At 44.9% G+C, this 23,219-nt stretch overlaps 1 protein-coding gene across 1 annotated transcript in view; it reads left to right on the top strand.

Moving 5' to 3' along the window:
• Positions 1-14,668, top strand: part of dnase1l1 (deoxyribonuclease I-like 1) — a 30,170-nt gene extending 15,502 nt beyond the window's left edge. Inside the window, exons 6-9 of the mRNA XM_062054194.1 lie at positions 5,747-5,859; positions 7,385-7,542; positions 7,660-7,756; positions 9,262-14,668. Of these exons, the coding sequence (XP_061910178.1) occupies positions 5,747-5,859; positions 7,385-7,542; positions 7,660-7,756; positions 9,262-9,372 (479 nt within the window). The 3' untranslated portion in view covers positions 9,373-14,668. The remainder of the gene's footprint in view (positions 1-5,746; positions 5,860-7,384; positions 7,543-7,659; positions 7,757-9,261) is intronic.
• Positions 14,669-23,219: the final 8,551 nt, after the last annotated feature.

Genomic DNA, 23,219 nt, shown 5'->3' with positions numbered 1-23,219 from the left:
CACACAGCTGTTGTTTGTCATGCAGTCACAGTCACACACCTGTTGTTTGTCATGCAGTCACAGTCACACACCTGTTCGTCATGCAGTCACACAGCTGTTGTTTGTCATGCAGTAACAGTCACACAACTGTTGTTTGTCATGCAGTCACAGTCACACACCTGTTGTTTGTCTTGCAGTCACAGTCACACACCTGTTGTTTGTCATGCAGTCACAGTCACACACCTGTTGTTTGTCATGCAGTCACAGTCACACACCTGTTGTTTGTCATGCAGTCACAGTCACACAACTGTTGTTTGTCTTGCAGTCACAGTCACACACCTGTTGTTTGTCATGCAGTCACAGTCACACACCTGTTGTTTGTCATGCAGTCACAGTCACACACCTGTTGTTTGTTATGTAGTCACAGTCACACGCCTGTTGTTTGTCATGCAGTCACAGTCACACACCTGTTGTTCGTCATGCAGTCACAGTCACACGCCTGTTGTTTGTCATGCAGTCACAGTCACACACCTGTTGTTCGTCATGCAGTCACAGTCACACGCCTGTTGTTCGTCATGCAGTCACAGTCACACACCTGTTGTTCGTCATGCAGTCACAGTCACACACCTGTTGTTTGTCATGCAGTCACAGTCACACACCTGTTGTTCATCATGCAGTCACAGTCACACACCTATTGTTTGTCATACAGTCACAGTCACACACCTGTTGTTTGTCCTGCAGTCACACACCTGTTGTTTGTCATGCAGTCACAGTCACACACCTGTTGTTTGTCATGCAGTCACAGTCACACACCTGTTGTTTGTCCTGCAGTCACAGTCACACACCTGTTGTTTGTCATGTAGTTACACACCTGTTGTTTGTCATGTAGTCACACACCTGTTGTTTGTCATGCAGTCACAGTCACACACCTGTTGTTTGTCATGCAGTCACACAGCTGTTGTTTGTCATGCAGTAACAGTCACACAACTGTTGTTTGTCATGCAGTCACAGTCACACAACTGTTGTTTGTCATGCAGTCACAGTCACACACCTGTTGTTTGTCCTGCAGTCACAGTCACACACCTGTTGTTTGTCATGTAGTTACACACCTGTTGTTTGTCATGTAGTCACACACCTGTTGTTTGTCATGCAGTCACAGTCACACACCTGTTGTTTGTCATGCAGTAACAGTCACACAACTGTTGTTTGTCATGCAGTCACAGTCACACAACTGTTGTTTGTCATGCAGTCACAGTCACACACCTGTTGTTTGTCATGCAGTCACAGTCACACACCTGTTGTTTGTCATGCAGTCACAGTCACACACCTGTTGTTTGTCATGTAGTCACAGTCACACAACTGTTGTTTGTCTTGCAGTCACAGTCACACACCTGTTGTTTGTCATGCAGTCACAGTCACACAACTGTTGTTTGTCTTGCAGTCACAGTCACACACCTGTTGTTTGTCATGCAGTCACAGTCACACACCTGTTGTTTGTCATGCAGTCACAGTCACACACCTGTTGTTTGTTATGTAGTCACAGTCACACGCCTGTTGTTTGTCATGCAGTCACAGTCACACACCTGTTGTTCGTCATGCAGTCACAGTCACACGCCTGTTGTTTGTCATGCAGTCACAGTCACACACCTGTTGTTCGTCATGCAGTCACAGTCACACACCTGTTGTTTGTCATGCAGTCACAGTCACACACCTGTTGTTCGTCATGCAGTCACAGTCACACGCCTGTTGTTTGTCATGCAGTCACAGTCACACACCTGTTGTTCGTCATGCAGTCACAGTCACACACCTGTTGTTTGTCATGCAGTCACAGTCACACACCTGTTGTTCGTCATGCAGTCACAGTCACACACCTATTGTTTGTCATGCAGTCACAGTCACACACCTGTTGTTTGTCATGCAGTCACAGTCACACACCTGTTGTTTGTCATGCAGTCACAGTCACACACCTATTGTTTGTCATGCAGTCACAGTCACACACCTGTTGTTTGTCATGTAGTCACAGTCACACACCTGTTGTTTGTCATGTAGTCACAGTCACACACCTGTTGTTTGTCATGCAGTCACAGTCACACACCTGTTGTTTGTCATGCAGTCACAGTCACACACCTGTTGTTTGTCATGCAGTCACAGTCACACACCTGTTGTTTGTCATGCAGTCACAGTCACACACCTGTTGTTTGTCATGTAGTCACAGTCACGCACTTGTTGTTTGTCATGCAGTCACAGTCACACACCTGTTGTTTGTCATGCAGTCACAGTCACACACCTGTTGTTTGTCATGCAGTCACAGTCACACACCTGTTGTTTGTCCTGCAGTCACAGTCACACACCTGTTGTTTGTCATGTAGTTACACACCTGTTGTTTGTCATGTAGTCACACACCTGTTGTTTGTCATGCAGTCACAGTCACACACCTGTTGTTTGTCATGCAGTCACACAGCTGTTGTTTGTCATGCAGTAACAGTCACACAACTGTTGTTTGTCATGCAGTCACAGTCACACAACTGTTGTTTGTCATGCAGTCACAGTCACACACCTGTTGTTTGTCCTGCAGTCACAGTCACACACCTGTTGTTTGTCATGTAGTTACACACCTGTTGTTTGTCATGTAGTCACACACCTGTTGTTTGTCATGCAGTCACAGTCACACACCTGTTGTTTGTCATGCAGTAACAGTCACACAACTGTTGTTTGTCATGCAGTCACAGTCACACAACTGTTGTTTGTCATGCAGTCACAGTCACACACCTGTTGTTTGTCATGCAGTCACAGTCACACACCTGTTGTTTGTCATGCAGTCACAGTCACACACCTGTTGTTTGTCATGTAGTCACAGTCACACAACTGTTGTTTGTCTTGCAGTCACAGTCACACACCTGTTGTTTGTCATGCAGTCACAGTCACACAACTGTTGTTTGTCTTGCAGTCACAGTCACACACCTGTTGTTTGTCATGCAGTCACAGTCACACACCTGTTGTTTGTCATGCAGTCACAGTCACACACCTGTTGTTTGTTATGTAGTCACAGTCACACGCCTGTTGTTTGTCATGCAGTCACAGTCACACACCTGTTGTTCGTCATGCAGTCACAGTCACACGCCTGTTGTTTGTCATGCAGTCACAGTCACACACCTGTTGTTCGTCATGCAGTCACAGTCACACACCTGTTGTTTGTCATGCAGTCACAGTCACACACCTGTTGTTCGTCATGCAGTCACAGTCACACGCCTGTTGTTTGTCATGCAGTCACAGTCACACACCTGTTGTTCGTCATGCAGTCACAGTCACACACCTGTTGTTTGTCATGCAGTCACAGTCACACACCTGTTGTTCGTCATGCAGTCACAGTCACACACCTATTGTTTGTCATGCAGTCACAGTCACACACCTGTTGTTCGTCATGCAGTCACAGTCACACACCTGTTGTTTGTCATGCAGTCACAGTCACACACCTGTTGTTTGTCATGCAGTCACAGTCACACACCTGTTGTTTGTCATGCAGTCACAGTCACACACCTATTGTTTGTCATGCAATCACAGTCACACACCTGTTGTTTGTCATGTAGTCACAGTCACACACCTGTTGTTTGTCATGTAGTCACAGTCACACACCTGTTGTTTGTCATGCAGTCACAGTCACACACCTGTTGTTTGTCCTGCAGTCACACACCTGTTGTTTGTCATGCAGTCACAGTCACACACCTGTTGTTTGTCATGCAGTCACAGTCACACACCTGTTGTTTGTCCTGCAGTCACAGACCTGTTGTTTGTCATGTAGTCACACACCTGTTGTTTGTCATGTAGTCACACACCTGTTGTTTGTCATGCAGTCACAGTCACACACCTGTTGTTTGTCATGCAGTCACAGTCACACACCTATTGTTTGTCATGCAGTCACACACCTGTTGTTTGTCATGCAGTAACAGTCACACAACTGTTGTTTGTCATGGAGTCACAGTCACACAACTGTTGTTTGTCATGCAGTCACAGTCACACACCTGTTGTTTGTCATGCAGTCACAGTCACACACCTGTTGTTTGTCATGCAGTCACAGTCACACACCTGTTGTTTGTCATGTAGTCACAGTCACACACCTGTTGTTTGTCATGTAGTCACAGTCACACACTTGTTGTTCGTCCTGCAGTCACAGTCACACACCTGTTGTTTGTCCTGCAGTCACAGTCACACACCTGTTGTTTGTAATGCAGTCACAGTCACACACACCTGTTGTTTGTCATGCAGTCACAGTCACACACCTGTTGTTTGTCATGCAGTCACACACCTGTTGTTTGTCATGCAGTCACAGTCACACAACTGTTGTTTGTCCTGCAGTCACAGTCACACACCTGTTGTTTGTCATGCAGTCACAGTCACACAACTGTTGTTTGTCCTGCAGTCACAGTCACACACCTGTTGTTTGTCATGTAGTCACAGTCACACACCTGTTGTTCGTCCTGCAGTCACAGTCACACACCTGTTGTTTGTCATGCAGTCACAGTCACACACTTGTTGTTTGTCATGTAGTCACACCCACACACGTGTTGTTTGTCATGCAGTCACAGTCACACACTTGTTGTTTGTCATGTAGTCACACCCACACACGTGTTGTTTGTCATGTAGTCACAGTCACACACCTGTTGTTTGTCATACAGTCACACATAGGGATGATGCTCGAAACTGATTTTCCCGGTTGTTCGATAAGAAAAGAACCGAGTCCTCGGACTCGAATCCCTTTTTGAGAACAGGTACCCTTTATCGAGACCACTATAGTAAAGAAAAAGAGTTGGTTCTTTATTCGAATCCCTGGGAACAAATCCCAAATGGGCAATGTTATGCCCATTTGATTGTAGACTCTTACTGACACCTTGTGGCGATATGAAAATACTACGCGTCATTAGTCTGGCCACTTCCGGGTTGGCGAGTCAGTTCAGTTCATGAGACAATTGAGAAGTAGACAAGTTGTGTTAGCTCTTACAAGCCTAGGAAAAGATACATCTGTAAGTACACTGTTTACCTTAATTATGTAACTCAATATTAGGTGGAAAGTGGTTAAATTTAAAACTAAGATGTTTATTGAAAAACGATTTTTGTGCACTGTTTCAATGGATGATTTGAGGACTTGAAATGGCTGCCAGTCGTATATTCCAGTGCAAGACAAAAGTAAAGATAGGAAAAGACAAAGCAAAATCAACAACAATAAGGAGCCTAAATGGATGAATCTGCTTTGGAACTTTATTAGACGTCTTGGATTGTTTGTTAGCTGTCTGCCTGTGTGTGTAGTTAGTATGTTCCAATAGCAGCAACTTTTTGGAGAGCTGTATTATTTTCAGTTTTGTGCCCAAGGGACTGATTTTATTTAACACTATATTATTATTTATACACCTATAGTGATCACAGAGACAGGTTGTTTTTGTGTTACTGTATATATTTGTTTTTCTGAAAAATCCCACTTAATATACAGTCAATATTTTTTAAATTTTTTTTTAGGGGGGTAACAGTCAATATTTATTTTATTTTATTTTTTTCTTATAAAATAAAAGTGAGCTTTTGTTAAACCAAATATTGTGTTTTTTTCCATATACAACAACTTATCTGAATTCGATAAGAGAATCGATAAGGAATCGGTTCGATAAGAGGATTCGATAATAGGCTCGAACTCGATAATTTCTTATCAAACATCATCCCTAGTCACACACCTGTTGTTTGTCATGCAGTCACAGTCACACACCTGTTGTTCGTTATGCAGCCATCAAGGAGTTTGTCCTCATCCCACAACACACCAGTCCAACCAACACCAGTAAGGAGCTGGAGGCACTTTACGATGTCTTACAACATGTGAAGAAGATGTGGAAAACTGAGGTATGAAGTTATTTTTGCAAATATTGATCCGAGTACACGTTTGACTCTGAACAAGGGTCAACACAAAATCACAAAAATGATCGCATTAATCATGTATTATTATGGGAACACTCTTTGCTAGTGATGGGTTGATGAGGCCTCATGAAGCGTTTTGACACATTGCAAAACTGTATTGATACTGTGTCGATACTGTGTCACTAAATACTGACATCTGCTGGACATTAAAAATCCCTACAGGCAACCTATGGACCGACTCAACTGACACTGATTTTATGACCTGGTATATACAATAATATAAACCAAGTCATTGTATTTCATTTAGGATTATTTCATATCTTCATTTAAATAAAAATATATTTTTATCTTTTTTAGATACAGTCAAATAATGTGAACATGTATCGTGACTAGGATGGTAGAAAGTGGGGATTGAACCCCAGTAACCAGCAACCCTCCGATTGCTGGCACGGCCACTCTACCAACTTCGCCACGCCGTCATTCCTGTACCTTCTCTAGTAACAGTAGTGATGGGTCCTGCAACACAGATGCATCGGCGCATGCGTCGAGCTCATAGAGCGAAACCCTGTGTCGGTGCGTGTACCGCTTTTAGAAAGTCACGTGACTGATCATGAGCTGCTTTGGTCGCGTGACCGATACGCAAACTGTATCGCACTGACGCCTCCTCTGTGCCCTGTGAGCAACGTTCCCTCTAAGGTGCGCGCCTGCGCAATTGCGCACTGCTCAAGCGTCCTCCGCGCACACCGTGCGCCGCACAGCCAATATATGCCGCGCACCAAATCAAACCCATCTGAATTCTAAACAAAATAAACACATTTATTCTGTGTAATTTTGAAATGCAACTTTGAGTGACAGTGACAACAAGCGGCCCTAACGGTGTTCGTCAACAACACGCATTGCGCCGCTTCCTAATAAACAGTTTGGCGCGCAGGCGTCAGTGCGATACAGTTCATGAGCAGTCACGTGACCAGAACAGCTCATGAGCGGTCACGTGACCAAAACAGCTCGTGTTCGGTCACGTGACTTTCTAAAAGCGATACGCACACCGACACAGGGTATCGCTCTATGAGCTCCACGCAGGCGCCGATGCATCGGTGTTGCCGTACCCATCACTACTCTTTGCTAATGTTTGTCAATTGTAAGCATGCTAATGTTAGTGTTTTAGCACATTAGCTCAAATATTTGACCTCTGAGTCAAATATTTTGATACTTGAGGCATGCTAACTGTTAGCATACAAGCTTTTCTTTCGCTAAACTGTGCAGCTATACACCTCAGAGTCAAATATTTTGATACTTCACACATGTTAACTGTTAGCATGCTGGCTTTTCTTTCGCTAACTTTGCAGGTGTACAACCCAGAGTTAATATATTTTGATACTCAACACATGCTAACTAATAGCGCGCTATCTTTATTTTTTTTATTTTTTAGCTAATTCAAGTACAGGCACATTGTTTCCTCAATTATTGGCTGGGCTACATTCCCAATGTCTCTATTGTCCTTTTGGAACAGAACGTGATGCTTCTTGGGGACTTCAACGCTGATTGCAACTACCTCTCCAAGAGGAGGCGGGAGAAACTGCGCTTGTTCACAGAAAAGGATCTGTCCTGGCTGATAAAGGATAAGACGGACACCACTGTCCGTTCAACCACCTCATGTGCTTATGACAGGTGATCACCATATTCTCCATGTATTGCTGATTCTGCAGTCACTCGTAAAACATTAGCTATGGAGCAGGTATTCAAACCAGGTGATGCTAAATGGGTCTTTTATTTGTGTTTCCTCAGGATCCTTGTGAACGGTGATGCATTTTCCAAAGCAGTTGTGCCATTTTCTGCCAAGCCGTTTAACTTCCAGTTGGAATATCAACTCACAGAAGAGGAGGTAATCCTAAATTCAGGAAAAATAGCTCCTAAAAATATTCCATATTTTAGGTTTCTACACTTTGAACACACTATAGAGTGCTGTATATCAAACAAACATAACAAAGAGGATTAACTATCTCTTTATTAACAAGCCAAAACAACAGAAACAAGTTTATCGGCTCTGTATGTGCTGCTCTCGCAACACACGCACACACACAGAAGTCCCTAAGGTGCCCTCACAAACGATCAAAAATCACAAAAATCCTTAACTTTAACAGCGGCTTCCTCAATCTCTTCAAAATGAATGAATGAAGCGTCAATACACAGAAACACGGCATATTCCACGCAATCTAAAAGTTCTTAAATTGAAAAGTTCGTAAATCGAGGTTCGACTGTACAACATTTATAATACAGTAAAAAAATAAAAATAAAAATAAATGCAAAAAAAATATTGGCTCTTTTTGCCCCATGAGTTTATAAACAATAGCAAAAATGATAAACAATTTTCCAAATGATTCAATCATTGTAATATCAACCACTTACTGATATGCAGAGGTGGGAATAACTGCATCACTTTTACTAGTAATGAGTAACCTAATTAATCGCCTTTGACGTAACGATCATAACTTTGCTTTGCAGAGCACACAGCTTCTCCAAGATGTTATCCAGTTTGCGATTTAGTACAGAAACCACAAAAGTCTGAGCGCCCACAGCTCTGTTCATCTTTCAATCATTTGTGGCAGCTTTGGAGTACCTTTAACGGTTGCTAACATCTTTGGAATTTGTCGATTCGCCAGGGCAACACTTACTTAATCAGTAGATCTCCTTTCATCGGGATTACGAATAGGTAGATGTCTTCATCGTCCTCGACTGACTGAAAGAATCGCCAGGCACACGACCCTCCACTTCTCCCAAGAGATTATTGTGTGTCCAGGAACAAATGTTCCATCAGGACAGGGAGGTTCCCCCTGAATGTCTCAAAGAGGAGATCTTGTCAATTTCGTTGAGAGGCAAGTTGATCAGTTGTGTTATTTAGATTTTTGGAGAGCAGTGCAAAAACAGGCTCCAAGAAAGTGAAGTCAAGACGAAGAAGCAGGAGAAGGGAGGAGTCCACCTTTGTTGAGAGTCAGACATGAAAATAAAAATATGCCAGATATTTATTTTTTTAAGTACCACAATAATTACTTCCCCTAGTAATTTCCGTTAGTTACTTTTTTGGCAAAGTAATGAGTAACTATAATTAATTAAAGTAATTCTCCAAAAACTGATTTGATGATAGTATTAAAAGCTGCATCGTCGGCCAAATTTAAATAATTTATATCGTTTATATCGTGCAAACCTAACCCCCACCCACAAGAATAAGTTTAACCTAATCTTTTATTTTTAAAGTATTTTTCTTTACTTAAAATGGTGGCAAATCCATTTGTCTGGTTGTACATTTCTCTTCATACAGTTCTGTGTTACAGAGTGCTGACACAAATTGAAAGACACATGTACAGTCTGACGTGCTTCTGTTTGGCTCAGGCACTCAAGGTCAGTGATCATTACCCCGTCGAGGTCCTGCTGAGGAACGCAGCTTTAAAAGTGTCCTTCAGCCTCTCCGTCATCTCGCTGCTACTCTTCATCTCCAGGTGAAACCAGCCTGGACTGGACTGGACTCCTGTGGCACAGGTGGTGTCGTATTTTGACTTCAACTTTGCAGAAGTCTCTTGTGCATTCACTTCAAGGCTAGAACTAGGCCTGGGCGATTTATCGATTAACTCAAGTTTTTTTTTTTTTTGGCGGAGGATCTAAATTTTTTTTAAACTATCTTTTTTTTTCTTCTTGTTCTAGCATACTTTTTGACCACAGGAGCTTCCTCTCCCTTCATCTCATTAGCACACATTCACAAACAGCAACAACATGGCTAATGCTAACACCAACTAGTTCCAAAGAAAGGAAACATGTAGTCAGTGGTTTGGATTTGTGACTAAGGTGGTAGAAGTAAAAAGTGCCACAACGTAAACTAAACAGCAGCTTTATTGTAAAAGCTCAAATACTCTGCTGCTTACTGTGCAGCTAGGCCTTCATCTTTAGCACAATGAACAGTGAAGTAGATGCTCTGATTACCTTTGCGGCGGAGCTGGAAGTCTTTCAAATCAGTGTCTTTGTCTTGCGAGTCGGTAGCTCTGCTAGCATTAGCATCCCTAGCTCCCACATTGCCCGCTTGAGTGTCTTCATGCCGTCACAACAGGTGTGTACTAAGATTAGTCGTGCTGCCGCTTTCCAAACATTACAAATGGCCATACTTTTATCCAACTGACCATTTAAAAAAAAAAAAAAAAAATATTTACCACACTTTAGATTTAAGATTCGGGATTGCATTGTTTGTAAACTCTTCCGGTGCTGTCTGCCATGTCGCTCTGTGGTCAGTTGCAAACGAGAACGTTACTCTCATTTTACGTCACTACAGAAGTCTCACAAGATTAAAGCGGCCATATTTAGTAGCAGAGCTCCAATCAACCAATTCATGACTTTCCAACCGGACATGGACTGATCCATACTAGATATAGATCGACCCAGCGGCTCGCCAAACAATGTATTAATATTTCTAAAGTTAAAATCGGTTTTCCATTTGTACCGATTAACTTTTACACCACTACCCATACTTGCCAACCTTCCCGATTTTCCCGGGAGACTCCTGAATTTCAGTGCCCCTCCAGAAAATCTCCCGGGGCAACCATTCTCCCGAATTTCTCCCGATTTCCAGCCGGACAACAATATTGGGGGCGTGCCTTAAAGGCACTGCCTTTAGCGTCCTCTCTCACCTGAAAAGGAGACTATTATATATGTGTCCGTTATCCATAGGTTTATCTATAACCCATAAAGTAGGCAGGCACGGAGCTATTTTTCAGCGTGTGTTTATTCCAGCCGGCACGTTAATACACTGACACACAACATTTGGATTCCCATCATGCATTGCTTCAAAACTACGGCAAGTAGTAATGTCCAAAAACATAACACAGACGAAGCAGAAGAACGAAGAAGAGACATGGTGACGATGAGTAAGAAGAAGTACGCTTGCAAGTTCCAAAATGATTGGAAAAAATACTTTCAGGTCATCCAGGACAGCTTGAAGGGGAAGGGGTATGCTGCCTGCACATTTTGTAGATCAGACTTCTCTATTGAACACGGTGGCCTAACGGATATACTCATTCATGAACGGGTTATTTATATACAAGTATTTCTTATATATATATATATATATATATATATATATATATATAAGAAATACTTGTTTTGTTTGCATTATAATAATATCAATGTAGGAGTTTAGTTTAGTTCTTTTCATGCATTGCGAAATGCTAATATTTTTTTAAAATGTTATTCAAAACAGAAGTTTGCCACCCAGAGAAAACTCTTAATTTAGTTTTGTTTTTTTAATGTTTTATACAAAGTGTAATTTTAATCTGTCTAAAAAAACATTTTATAAAAATGGCTCATGCCATGTATCCTGCATTGTTTGTATCCTTTTAACCTACTATTTTTTTTAAATAAAAAACAAAAAAGTCCGAAAAAAATCATGAATCAAATTTTTAGTAAGAAAAAAAAAATCTGAAATTCTATTTTTAGGCCATATTGCCCAGGCCTGGCTGAAGCCTTTATTTTTTTTTCATGGACATTTCGAGAAGTGATACCGTCAGTGTGACACAGTATCGTGTTTGTAAAAATAACTTTGGTTTGTTTGTACGGTACTAGCTCACTAAAAATAGGAAGTGATGGGTCCAACGATACTGAAGCATTATGAAACTCAAGGAGTGATACAGTGTCCAACGATACCTCCGTGTGTGTGTCACTTTAAGAATAGACCCCCTGACCGATACAGTTGTCGTTTCACTGAAGCGCCAAACTGTGTTTATCAGGAAGCTTCTTCTGGCTTGTGAGTAACAGCTTGTACGGTTGCACATCACCTTAAAAAAATTCCAAAGTGTGGGGTCATTTTTGATCAAATATCGCCAAATAAGATACAACTTCTTGGTGTGTGTGTTTCATAATACTTTCATTATAATTACTTTTGTTAAGTATTCAATTCATTTGCAGGTCAAATGTAGTGACTTTTTAAATCCAGCAGATGGTGCCATTATAAAACAACAACACAGTATCAGTGCCGTGTCAATACAGCCAGTGAGTGTGCCACAAGCTCACTTAGCCATCACCAAAAGTAAGTTATCTGGTTCAATAATTTGATTTGTGTACTATTGATTATAATGACAATACACATGTATTTATTGTGTTTTTACCTCACTTTTAAACTGAATGCACTGTTTATCACTTGTCAGCTGTTAGTAATGTTTAACCAAAATGTGTGCATTGTCAATAGTGCTGTCAATTATTTAGATGAATCACACTTTTGTAATTCATCTAGATTAATTGCACTAATTTGCCTATGTGGAATTGACTTTTAAAAAAGACCCAAATATTTTCATACAAATGCAATTTTATTGTCATAATGTCACATAGGAACTTTTTTTTTTAATGTTTACTTGAATGCATGTCATTTCTATGCTAAACTCTCATTAACAGTTTTAAGTTGTTTTAATTTTGAAGAGCAATTGGAGTCTCTTCACTCATCTTTGCACTGATGTATAACGGTACTGTAAAAATAAGTCCGTAGATTTGATGGTAAAAAAAAAAAAGGCCGCTCAGTCGCCAGAATTGTACCGTAAAAAATAACAGTGGCACTGTTTTTCGACATACAGTAATACACTGTAAGAACGAGATTCTATGGCAAAAAATATTCATTTTGCAGTAAGTCGGAGAAAAAAACATTGTAAATTTTACAGTCAAATTCTGCGACTATGATGCCAGTTTTTATTGTCAAATCTACTTTTTTTTTTTTTGCCGTGTGATCACTGACCGTATAACCTCCTGTGCTGGGACCTGTCAAAATAAATGACGGGATCATTCTGTGTTTATACATGAATAATGCCATCATTTTTCTGTGATTAATCGCATGTGTTAAGCAGCAGTGGTTCTCAAACACTTGGCTCTCCAAGCACCAACATAATGACCAACATTAGAATACAGTAGCGTAGTAGGACTAAGTATTAATTTAAAAACAAGGCAGGTTTTTATTTACCAAGCATATTTAGTTTCTTTGGCCACTGCAACATTACACAGTTTGAAGAGTAACACTGTGTTTGAATATTTAATTGGCGTACCACTATCTGGAGCCTGTGTACTAATAGTGGTACACGTACCACAGTTTGAGAATCACTGCTTTAAAGGCATTAGACCTGATTATCTTCCATATTGGAGGAGATTGTGGTGCTGAAGGTTTGTTGGCAAAATATTTCAACACAAACAAATAAGAGACCGTCTCTCTGGCGTTGTCTGATAGCGGTGTTATATGGTTGCAAAGCTGAAAGTTAAAGGAATTTACGGAAGGGCACCACCAGGAGTGGAGCCTGCGGCTTAATTTGACTCAACAATTGATTGATTGCCTGAAGAGAGAAGGGTGTGGCGACAACGTTAGTTTGAAAAAGTTCCACATACGTGGGGCGGTATAGCTCGGTTGGTAGAGCGGCCGTGCCAGCAACTTGAGGGTTGCAGGTTCGATCCCCGCTTCCGCCATCCTAGTCACTGCCGTTGTGTCCTTGGGCAAGACACTTTACCCACCTGCTCCCAGTGCCACCCACACTGGTTTGAATGTAACTTAGATATTGGGTTTCACTATGTAAAGCGCTTTGAGTCACTTGAGAAAAAGCGCTATATAAATGTAATTCACTTCACTTCACTTCACATACCGCTGACAATGTTATTAAAACTGTAATTTAGGTGCACATGGCGACGCAAAATGGAGGCAAGTAATTTACAGAATGAAATGCTCAAATATACTGCACCTGTTTTACAGCCATTTTTTATTCCTCTTGTTTTTATTGAGGTCACAGGCGAGCTGACCTTGCAGAATGCCCCGCCTTCTGTCCTATACCCACTCTATATATCCCATATAAATAGTCTTTTAAACTAAAAACTGGTCCTAAAAGGTACCTTGTTATTGTGCAATACTAAGATATTAAAATAATATAGTATAGCATGGCTAACCACTAGTTGTCAACTAGCGCGCCAATCGCTAGCTGGCAAGTTTAAAATGGATTTACTCGGCAGCTCAGTCACGTTCAACAATGTCCTTTTTTTTAAAAATCCCATAGCCCCACCATGGTTATCTGAACCTTCCTTAAAATCGTACCTTTTATTCAGCAGAACGGGAGGTCATAATAAAAAACACAAAGAATACCATTGATGTTTGGTTTAAATCATAGCATAATATTAGCATGCTAGCTTTTTTTGGTGACAATTTGCAGGAATACACCTCAGCATCAAACGTTTTGTTATCTGACAAATAACTGTTGGCATGCTAACGTTAGTATGCTAGATTTTATTCAGCCAATGTTAGTATACAATGCATACACCTAAGTCATATTTTGGTACTTGATGCATGCTAACAATAGCAGGCTAGCATTTTAAGCACTTTTTTCAGGTTAACTCAGAGTAATATTTTTTACTTGACACAAGTTATAGTTAGCATTTTAGCATGCTAAATTTTTTAAAGCTAATTTAGCAAGTAAACACTTCAGTTTTCTTATATTTTGGTATTTCACTAATGCTAACTGTATATATGCTATTTACCCAGCGTTTTACCTTTTTCCCATCTTTTACGGGGCGCCTTATGGCAACCCATCAGCGTTCCTGTTGTGTAACCCTGTACACTGTTTGTCTAATCTTGAACGGGTTTGTGCTGAAAACAAAGTTTTGTTGTACTTGTGCAATGAAAATAAAGACCTATCTCAATCTGAATCTGAATCTGTTGTTAGCATGCTAACTTTTTAGCTCATTTTTTTGTTACTTGACATTATCTGGCCAGCATGCTAACCGTTTGCATTTCAGTTCGGCTTTGGCTCTTCAGCATTGACACAAAATTTGTAACAAAATTGCAATTTCCAGTTATTTGAAAAAAATAAAAATCTATGTATTGCATTGTTTTTTAAATGTGAAACTACCAAAATGTCCTCTGGGCTCCTATTAGGGAGGGGAGGGCCGTCTGGAGCGAGAAGAAAACTTGCCAGGTCGCTTGCTGCCTGAGAAACAATCCAGATTAGAATTTCAGGCGTGTGAAATGTCCGCGGAAATCCACATTTTAAAAAAAAATGTCCATGTCAAGATATCAATTCCGCGTTTTATTTAATGAAATATTGTAGCGTGTAAGGATGGGAGTCGAAGGAGTGTCAAAAGATGTAGATAGCTTAGTTTTCTTATCAGCAATCAAGCAGTAAATAAACATCAGTGGTTTCTCAGTGAAACACACAACACCGGAAATGTGTCCCGTGAAAATGTGTCCCGTGAAAACCTGTCCGACCGGAACGCTAACAATAACAAAAGTTTTGTGGGTGAATGACGTAAACCCACCACAATATCAAAAAATTACATCTGAATACATTTTATTGAACGTTCCATTCCTCTTGCCTAAACGCCGCACTGAATGGCATGACAGGGCGCCAAAACGAGCTCGCTAGTTAGCATCATCTAGCTTGTTGTCGCCTGCGTTCACTCTTTGAGCCACAACGTTGACCAGTCTTTACTTTGCTACTAATTACAGATGTCCGATCATATTAGCCTGCCGATATTATCGCCGATAAATGCTTTAAATTGTAATATCGGAAATTATCGGAATGGGTTTCTAAAAGTAAAATTAATGACTTTTTAAAACGCCGCTATACGGAGCGGTTCATATCCGGTAAAACAGGGACGTAGGCCTAATATACTCTGGACTGAAGCTGTGTGCCTTCATTGTTTTTGTAGCTGTTGTATTGAGGCATGTTTTTAAAAAAAATAAAACAGAATGCACTTTGTGAAAGTCAAAGTATAGTATTTCCCATAGTTGTAATGGGTATCAGGATTATCTCAGGGAGAGCATGTCCCAAATTCCAAGCTGCTGTTTTGAGGCATGTTAAAAAAAATAATGCACTTTGTGACTTCAATAATAAAAATGGCAGTGCCATGTTGGCATTTTTTTCCATAACTGGAGTTGAAGTTCTCTTATTTTGGAAAACCTTGTTTTTGATTGATTTATTGAAACTTTTGCTCCTCTCTGAGCTGCCACCTTACCGTGGTAGAGGAGTTTGCTGTTGTGTATCAGAGAAGGGAAGGAGGCGACAACCAGGGCAGGACTGAGGTTTACAAGGTTTATTTGAAACCTTTGATGAATATGTGGCGTGTGTATGCTACTCAAAGTGAGTGAGTGTTGACTATGTGTAAAATTAATAATGTAAATGTTACCAAGGGTTGTTGTCTGTAAATGTTGGTTGTATCTTTCGTCGTTATCCAAGAGGAAAGGCGAAGAGTTTGTGGACAGGCAAGTGGTCGTGGGCAAGAGCAGGGCAGCGTGGTCTAGGTCCGAGCAGGGAGGTCGTGGATCGAGGAGGGCAGTTAGAAATCCGGATGGGTGTCGAGTGACAAGGCACGATCACGGAGGTCAGGAGAGTCACTGTGGAAATACAAAAGGGCATGAACCAGGGGGAAAACACGGAGAGAGAGCAAAACAAGGACGAGGAAATCACTGGGAAAGGAATGCCAGACGTGATGCTTACTGGAAGGTTAGCGACGTTCTGGCAAGGGTTCCTTGGGTCCGCTGGTCTTTATGCCGCTCCACCTCGTCAGGTCCAGGTGCTTTGATGACTGATTGCTTGCAGGCTTGTTGCTGTGTGGGCGTGTTGTGCTCAGCGCGAGCAGAGGTGTGTCTGAGTGTGCTGCCAGCAGAGGGGTTAACAGAAGTGCCTGCAGCTCCAGCTGCAGAGGAAACGTGGGTTCGACTCCGCGTCATGACAGTACCCCCCCCCCCCCCCCCTTATGCGAGGCCTCCGACGAGCGCCGGGGAGCATCAGGATTTGCACGGTAGAAATCCTCTAGAAGTGAGGGATCGGCAAGGTAGGAGGCTGGCACCCAAGATCTGTCTTCAGGTCCATATCCCTCCCAGTCGACCAAATAAACGAGCCCCCTACCTTGTCAACGGACCCTGAGGATCTCCTTAACCGACCAAACCTGATCTCCATTGGGTAAGAACCTAGAGGGTGGGGGGGCAGGGACAGGAGGGGACAGAGCGCTCTCCGCTACCGGTTTAATCTGGGAAACATGGACCACTGGATGCCGCTTGACCGAGGGTGGGAGAGCCAATTTAACTGATACAGGATTTATGATAGACATGATGGAGAACGGACCAACATAACGTGGAGCCAATTTCTTAGAAGGTACCTGGAGGCTGAGGTCCTTAGTGAGAAGCATAACTTGTTGTCCTGGTTTATAGGACGGAGCTGGAATGCGATGACGGTTGGCGTTGCGACACATTTTCTCGGATGCTCTTTCCAAAGCTGCACGAGCGGCTCTCCACACCCTCTGACACCGTCTAATATGAGCTCTAGTAGACGGTACAGCGATCTCCAGTTCTTGTTGGGGAAACAAAGGGGGTTGATAACCTAATGAGCACTCAAATGGAGACATACCGGTAGCGGAGCTCTTCAAGGAGTTATAGGAAAACTCCACCCATGGCAGAAACTTGCTCCAGGATGTGGGTTGACGACTGGCGACACATCGGAGCATGGTCTCCAAGCTTTGATTCGCTCTCTCGGCCTGCCCGTTGCTTTGGGGATGATATCCCGATGTGAGGCTGACAGAGGCCCTGATTCCCTTGCAGAAAGCTCTCCATACTTGCGACGTAAACTGAGGGCCTCGGTCAGAAACGATATCCACCGGAATACCATGCTGCTTGACGACGTGAAGTGTGAGGAGGTCAGAAGTCTCTGAAGCAGTAGGTAACTTGCGCAGCGGAATGAAATGGGCTGCTTTGGAGAAACGATCAACAATTGTAAGGATAGTGGTGTTACCTCTGGAAGCTGGAAATCCCGTGACAAAATCCAGGGCGATGTGCGACCAAGGACGGGCAGGAATGGAGAGAGGGCAAAGAAGACCAGCAGGAGGCCTGTGTGACGTCTTACTGCGGGCACAAGTTGAACAAGCAGCGATAAACTCCCGAGTGTCCTTGGCCATGGATGGCCACCAAAAACGTCTTCGCAGCAGTGATAGGGTTCGTTGAAAGCCAGGATGGCATGAGAACAGGCTTGAGTGCCCCCAATCCAGGACCCTTGGTCGTAGCTCCCGATGGACGAACAGTCTGTTGGGAGGTCCACCTCCCGGTCCTGGATTGGAATGCAGTGCAGACTTAACCAGGTCCTCCACTTTCCAAGTTACCATCCCTATGATGCAAGTGGGAGGAAGGATGGGTTCTGCCACTGCCGGACCGGTAGGTTCTTTCAGAAATAGCCGAGACAGTGCGTCAGCCTTAGTGTTCTTGGACCCAGGTCTGAAAGAAAGCACGTAATTGAAGCGAGAGAAAAATTGCTGCCACCTTGCCTGGCGATTGTTGATCCTCTTGGCAGCTCGGATGTGTAGGAGGTTGCTGTGGTCGGCAAGGATCTGAAACTGGTGTCTAGCTCCTTCCAACCAGTGTCTCAATTCCACCAGGGCCTCATGGACCGCCAGTAATTCTCTATTCCCAGCATCATAATTCTGTTCGGCCGTGGTCAGGCGCCTGGAGAAAAAAGCAACAGGGTGAACCAAATTGTCATTCTTTGACCGTTGAGAGAGAATAGCCCCAATCCCCGTCTGTCGACTCCACGTCTGAGGCGTCAACCTCCACCAAAAAAGCAGTCTCTAAGTCGGGATGGACTAGAATGGGGGCAGAAACAAAATGCTCCTTTAACTCCTCGAAGGCCTTCCTCGCCAAAAGAGTCCACACAAAATGAACGTTTGTAGACGTGAGTGAATGGAGTGGTGCCGCAACTCTACTGAAGTCTTGAATGAATCGGCGGTAGAAGCCAGCGAAGCCGAGGAACCTCCGAAGTTCCGTCCTAGTAGTGGGTTGCGGCCACTTCACCACGGCCTCCACCTTCTTCGGGTCTGGCCTTATGTGACCCTTTTCAACCACGAATCCGAGGAACTCCACCGAAGAGGAGTGGAAGCAGCACTTTTCAGCCTTAACAAATAGACAGTTTTCCAAAAGACGAACATGTTTCTGGTGATCAGAGAGGTTACGGGAGAAAATTAGAATATCATCGAGGTATACTACCACGAATTGGTCCAGCATGTCCCGAAGAATATCATTGACAAGAGTTTGAAAAACTGCAGGTGCGTTGGTGAGTCCAAAAGGCATCACCCGATACTCATAATGCCCCATATGAGTGTTGAAAGCCGTCTTCCACTCGTCCCCCTCTTTGATCCGGACCAGGTGATAGGCGTTACGAAGATCCAGTTTGGTAAATATGGTAGCAGGTGCCAAAGGTTCAAAAGATGAGTTGAGTAGTGCAAGAGGGTACTTATTCTTAATTGTGATGTTAAGGTGATGGTAGTCAATGCAGGGACGAAGGGATCCGTCCTTCTTGGCAACGAAAAAGAATCCTGCCGCCAGGGGAGACTTGGATGGTGTAATGATGCCTGAGGCAAGGCCCTCTGTGATATAGTTTCTCATAGCTTCTTTCTCTGGCAGAGATAAATTGTATAGGCGACTAGACGGTAAAGTAGCGTTAGGGAGTAACTCGATGGCACAATCATAAGGTCTATGAGGGGGTAGTGCCAGGGCACGTACCTTGCTGAAGACCTCGGCTAAGTCATGGTAGCAAGCTGGAACCAGAGATAGATCTACTTGGGGAGTCGTGGTAGTGGAATGGTAGACCGGATGAGATGCTGATCCAAGACAGTTGGCCATGCAGGGTGTGCTCCATGCCAGAATTCTGCCGGAAGACCAAGAGATATGAGGGTTGTGGTGACGAAGCCAAGATCTTCCAAGTACCAGCGGGGCTACCGGAGCTTCCAGCACCCATAAACTAATGGTCTCTCTGTGATTTCCAGAAATGGTCATGGAAAGGGGCTCAGTGCGGTAATTGATGGGGCCCAATGGCCGTCCATCCAGGGCCTGTGCTGGCAGCGTCTTGTCCAGAGAGATCAGGGGAATGCCCATCTGCCGGGCGAACTTGTAGTCCAAAAGACTTTCATCAGCTCCAGAGTCCACAAATGCCTGTACTTGAATGCTCCTCTGGTCCCAAGCCAGAATAGCGGGTAGCACAGTATGTCGGGGTTTTCCTCATTACGGGGAAATAAAGTATGGCTCACCAGGACTGCCATTGAGGTAGTTCTCTGGTTTCGTTCTGCTGCTCGCTCACAAAGTCTTAGGTCAAATTGGAGGGCTAGTTCGATGAGGTCCTTGCAGGAAGTAGGTCTGTCTCTCAGTAGACCGTCCTTAATCTCTTCAGAGAGGCCGCGGCGGAATGCGCTTTGGAGCGCCCGGTGCCCCCAACCGCTGTCCGCCGCTAGGGTCCGGAATTCCAGGGTATAGGCTGCCACGGAACGTGAACCCTGCGAAATGGAGTGTAGACGTCCAGCCGCGTCCCCCCCATCCTTGGGGTGATCAAAGACAGCCCGAAATTCTGCACGGAACGCAGAATAGTCTGCGTTGAGCCCAATGGTCCTGTCGACTGCAGCAGTAGCCCACTTGAGAGCCGGGCCGGAAAGTAAGGAGAAAATAAATGCAATCTTGGCGCCGTCTGAGGAATAACGGGAGGGCTGGTGCCGAAAAATGAGGTCACATTGTACCAAAAACCCTCTACAAAGTTCAAAGTCCCCTTCAAAGGGTTTAGGGCTGGCAATCCTGGGCTCTCGTTCCAGAATGCTGTATTCGGGTCCAGGAACTGGAGAAGCACGTGGAGGTACCACCGGTCCAGAACTGGCACATGTTGTCCAGCTTGGAATAAAGTCTGGTAAAAGCTCTCTCAAGATGATCCTCAAGGGCAGTAAACCGAACCTGGTGTTCGCTAACGACGGAGCTAAGGATAGCTAGGTCGGAAGATATGGCTATCTGGGCCTGGGGCTTGCTGCTGTCGCCTGGTTCCGACATGTTGGCCAGAACGTACTGTTGTGTATCAGAGAAGGGAAGGAGGCGACAACCAGTGCAGGACTGAGGTTTACAGGGTTTATTTGAAACCTTTGATGAATACGTGGCGTGTGTATGCTACTCAAAGTGAGTGAGTGTTGACTATGTGTAAAATTAATAATGTAAATGTTACCAAGGGTTGTTGTCTGTAAATGTTGGTTGTATCTTTCGTCGTTATCCAAGGGGAAAGGCGAAGAGGCAGTTCGTGGACAGGCAAGTGGTCGTGGGCAAGAGCAGGGCAGCGTGGTCTAGGTCCGAGCAGGGAGGTCGTGGATCGAGGAGGGCAGTTAGAAATCCGGATGGGTGTCGAGTGACAAGGCACGATCACGGAGGTCAGGAGAGTCACTGTGGAAATACAAAAGGGCATGAACCAGGGGGAAAACACGGAGAGAGAGCAAAACAAGGACGAGGAAATCACTGGGAAAGGAATGCCAGACGTGATGCTTACTGGAAGGTTAGCGACATTCTGGCAAAGGTTCCTTGGGTCCGCTGGTCTTTATGCCGCTCCCCCTCGTCAGGTCCAGGTGCTCTGATGACTGATTGCTTGCAGGCTTGTTGCTGTGTGGGCGTGTTGTGCTCAGCGCGAGCAGAGGTGTGTCTGAGTGTGCTGCCAGCATAGGGGTTAACAGAAGTGCCTGCAGCTCCAGCTACAGAGGAAACGTGGGTTCGACTCCGCGTCATGACATTTGCGTTCCCAATGATCCTAGGAGCTATGTTGTCCGGGGGCTTCCATGCCCCCTGGTAGGGTCTCCCAAGAAAAACAGGTCCTAGGTGAGGGATCAGACAAAGAGCAGCTTGAAGACTTCTATGGAAATACAAGAACCGAGACTCAGATTTCCCTCGCCCGGACGCGGGTCACCAGGGCCCCCCTCTGGAGCCAGGCCCGGAGTTGGGGCACGACGGCGAGCGCCTGGTGGCTGTCCCCATGGGGCCCGGCCGGGCACAGCCCGAAGAGGCAACGTGGGTCCCCCCTCCAATGGGCTCACCACCCATAGCAGGGGCCATAGAGGTCGGGTGCAATGTGAGCTGGGCGGCAGCCGAAGGCAGGGCACTTGGCGGTCCGCTCCTCGGCTACAGAAGCTAGCTCTTGGGACGTGGAACGTCACCTCGCTGGGGGGGAAGGAGCCTGAGCTAGTGCGCGAGGTGGAGAAGTTCCGGCTAGATATAGTCGGACTCACTTCGACGCACAGCAAGGGCTCCGGAACCAGTTCTCTCGAGAGGGGATGGACTCTCTTCCACTCTGGCATTGCCGGCAGTGAGAGGCGACGGGCTGGGGTGGCAATTCTTTTTGCCCCCGGCTCAGAACCTGCATGTTGGAGTTCAACCCGGTGGACGAGAGGGTAGCTTCCCTCCGCCTTCGGGTGGGGGAACGGGTCCTGACTGTTGTTTGCGCTTACACGCCAAACAGCAGCTCAGAGTACCCACCCTTTTTGGATTCACTCGAGGGAGTATTTGAGGGTGCTCCCCCGGGTGATTCCCTCGTTCTACTGGGGGACTTCAACGCTCATATTGGCAACGACAGTGAAACCTGGAAAGGCGTGATTGGTAAGAATGGCAGCCCGGATCTGAACCCGAGTGGTGTTTTGTTATTGGACTTTTGTGCCCGTCACGGATTGTCCATAACGAACACCATGTTCAAGCATAAGGGTGTCCATATGTGCACTTGGCACCAGGACACCCTGGGCCGCAGTTCCATGATCGACTTTGTAGTTGTGTCATCGGATTTGCGGCCTCATGTTTTGGACACTCGGGTAAAGAGAGGGGCGGAGCTTTCTACCGATCACCACCTGGTGGTGAGTTGGCTGCGATGGTGGGGGAGGATGCCGGACAGACCTGGCAGGCCCAAACGCATTGTGAGGGTTTGCTGGGAACGTCTGGCAGAGTCTCCTGTCAGAGAGAGTTTCAATTCCCACCTCCGGAAACATGTCACGAGGGAGGTGCTGGACATTGAGTCCGAGTGGACCATGTTCCGCACCTCTATTGTCGAGGCGGCTGATTGGAGCTGTGGCCGCAAGGTAGTTGGTGCCTGTCGTGGCGGCAATCCTAGAACCTGTTGGTGGACACCGGCAGTGAGGGATGCCGTCAAGCTGAAGAAGGAGTCCTATTGGGTTCTTTTGGCTCATAGGACTCCTGAGGCAGCGGACAGGTACCGACAGGCCAAGCGGTGTGCGGCTTCAGCGGTCGCGGAGGCAAAAACTCGGACATGGGAGGAGTTCGGGGAAGCCATAGAAAACGACTTCCGGACGGCTTCGAAGCGATTCTGGACCACCATCCGCCGCCTCAGGAAGGGGAAGCAGTGCACTATCAACACCGTGTATGGTGAGGATGGTGTTCTGCTGACCTCGACTGCGGATGTTGTGGATCAGTGGAGGGAATACTTCGAAGACCTCCTCAATCCCACCAACACGTCTTCCTATGAGGAAGCAGTGCCTGGGGAATCTGTGGTGGGCTCTCCTATTTCTGGGGC

Source organism: Entelurus aequoreus, linkage group LG07 (genome assembly GCF_033978785.1).
Source record: "Entelurus aequoreus isolate RoL-2023_Sb linkage group LG07, RoL_Eaeq_v1.1, whole genome shotgun sequence".
In the NCBI taxonomy this organism is placed as follows: Eukaryota; Metazoa; Chordata; class Actinopteri; order Syngnathiformes; family Syngnathidae; genus Entelurus; species Entelurus aequoreus.
This window is presented reverse-complemented; position numbering and strand designations above follow the sequence as displayed.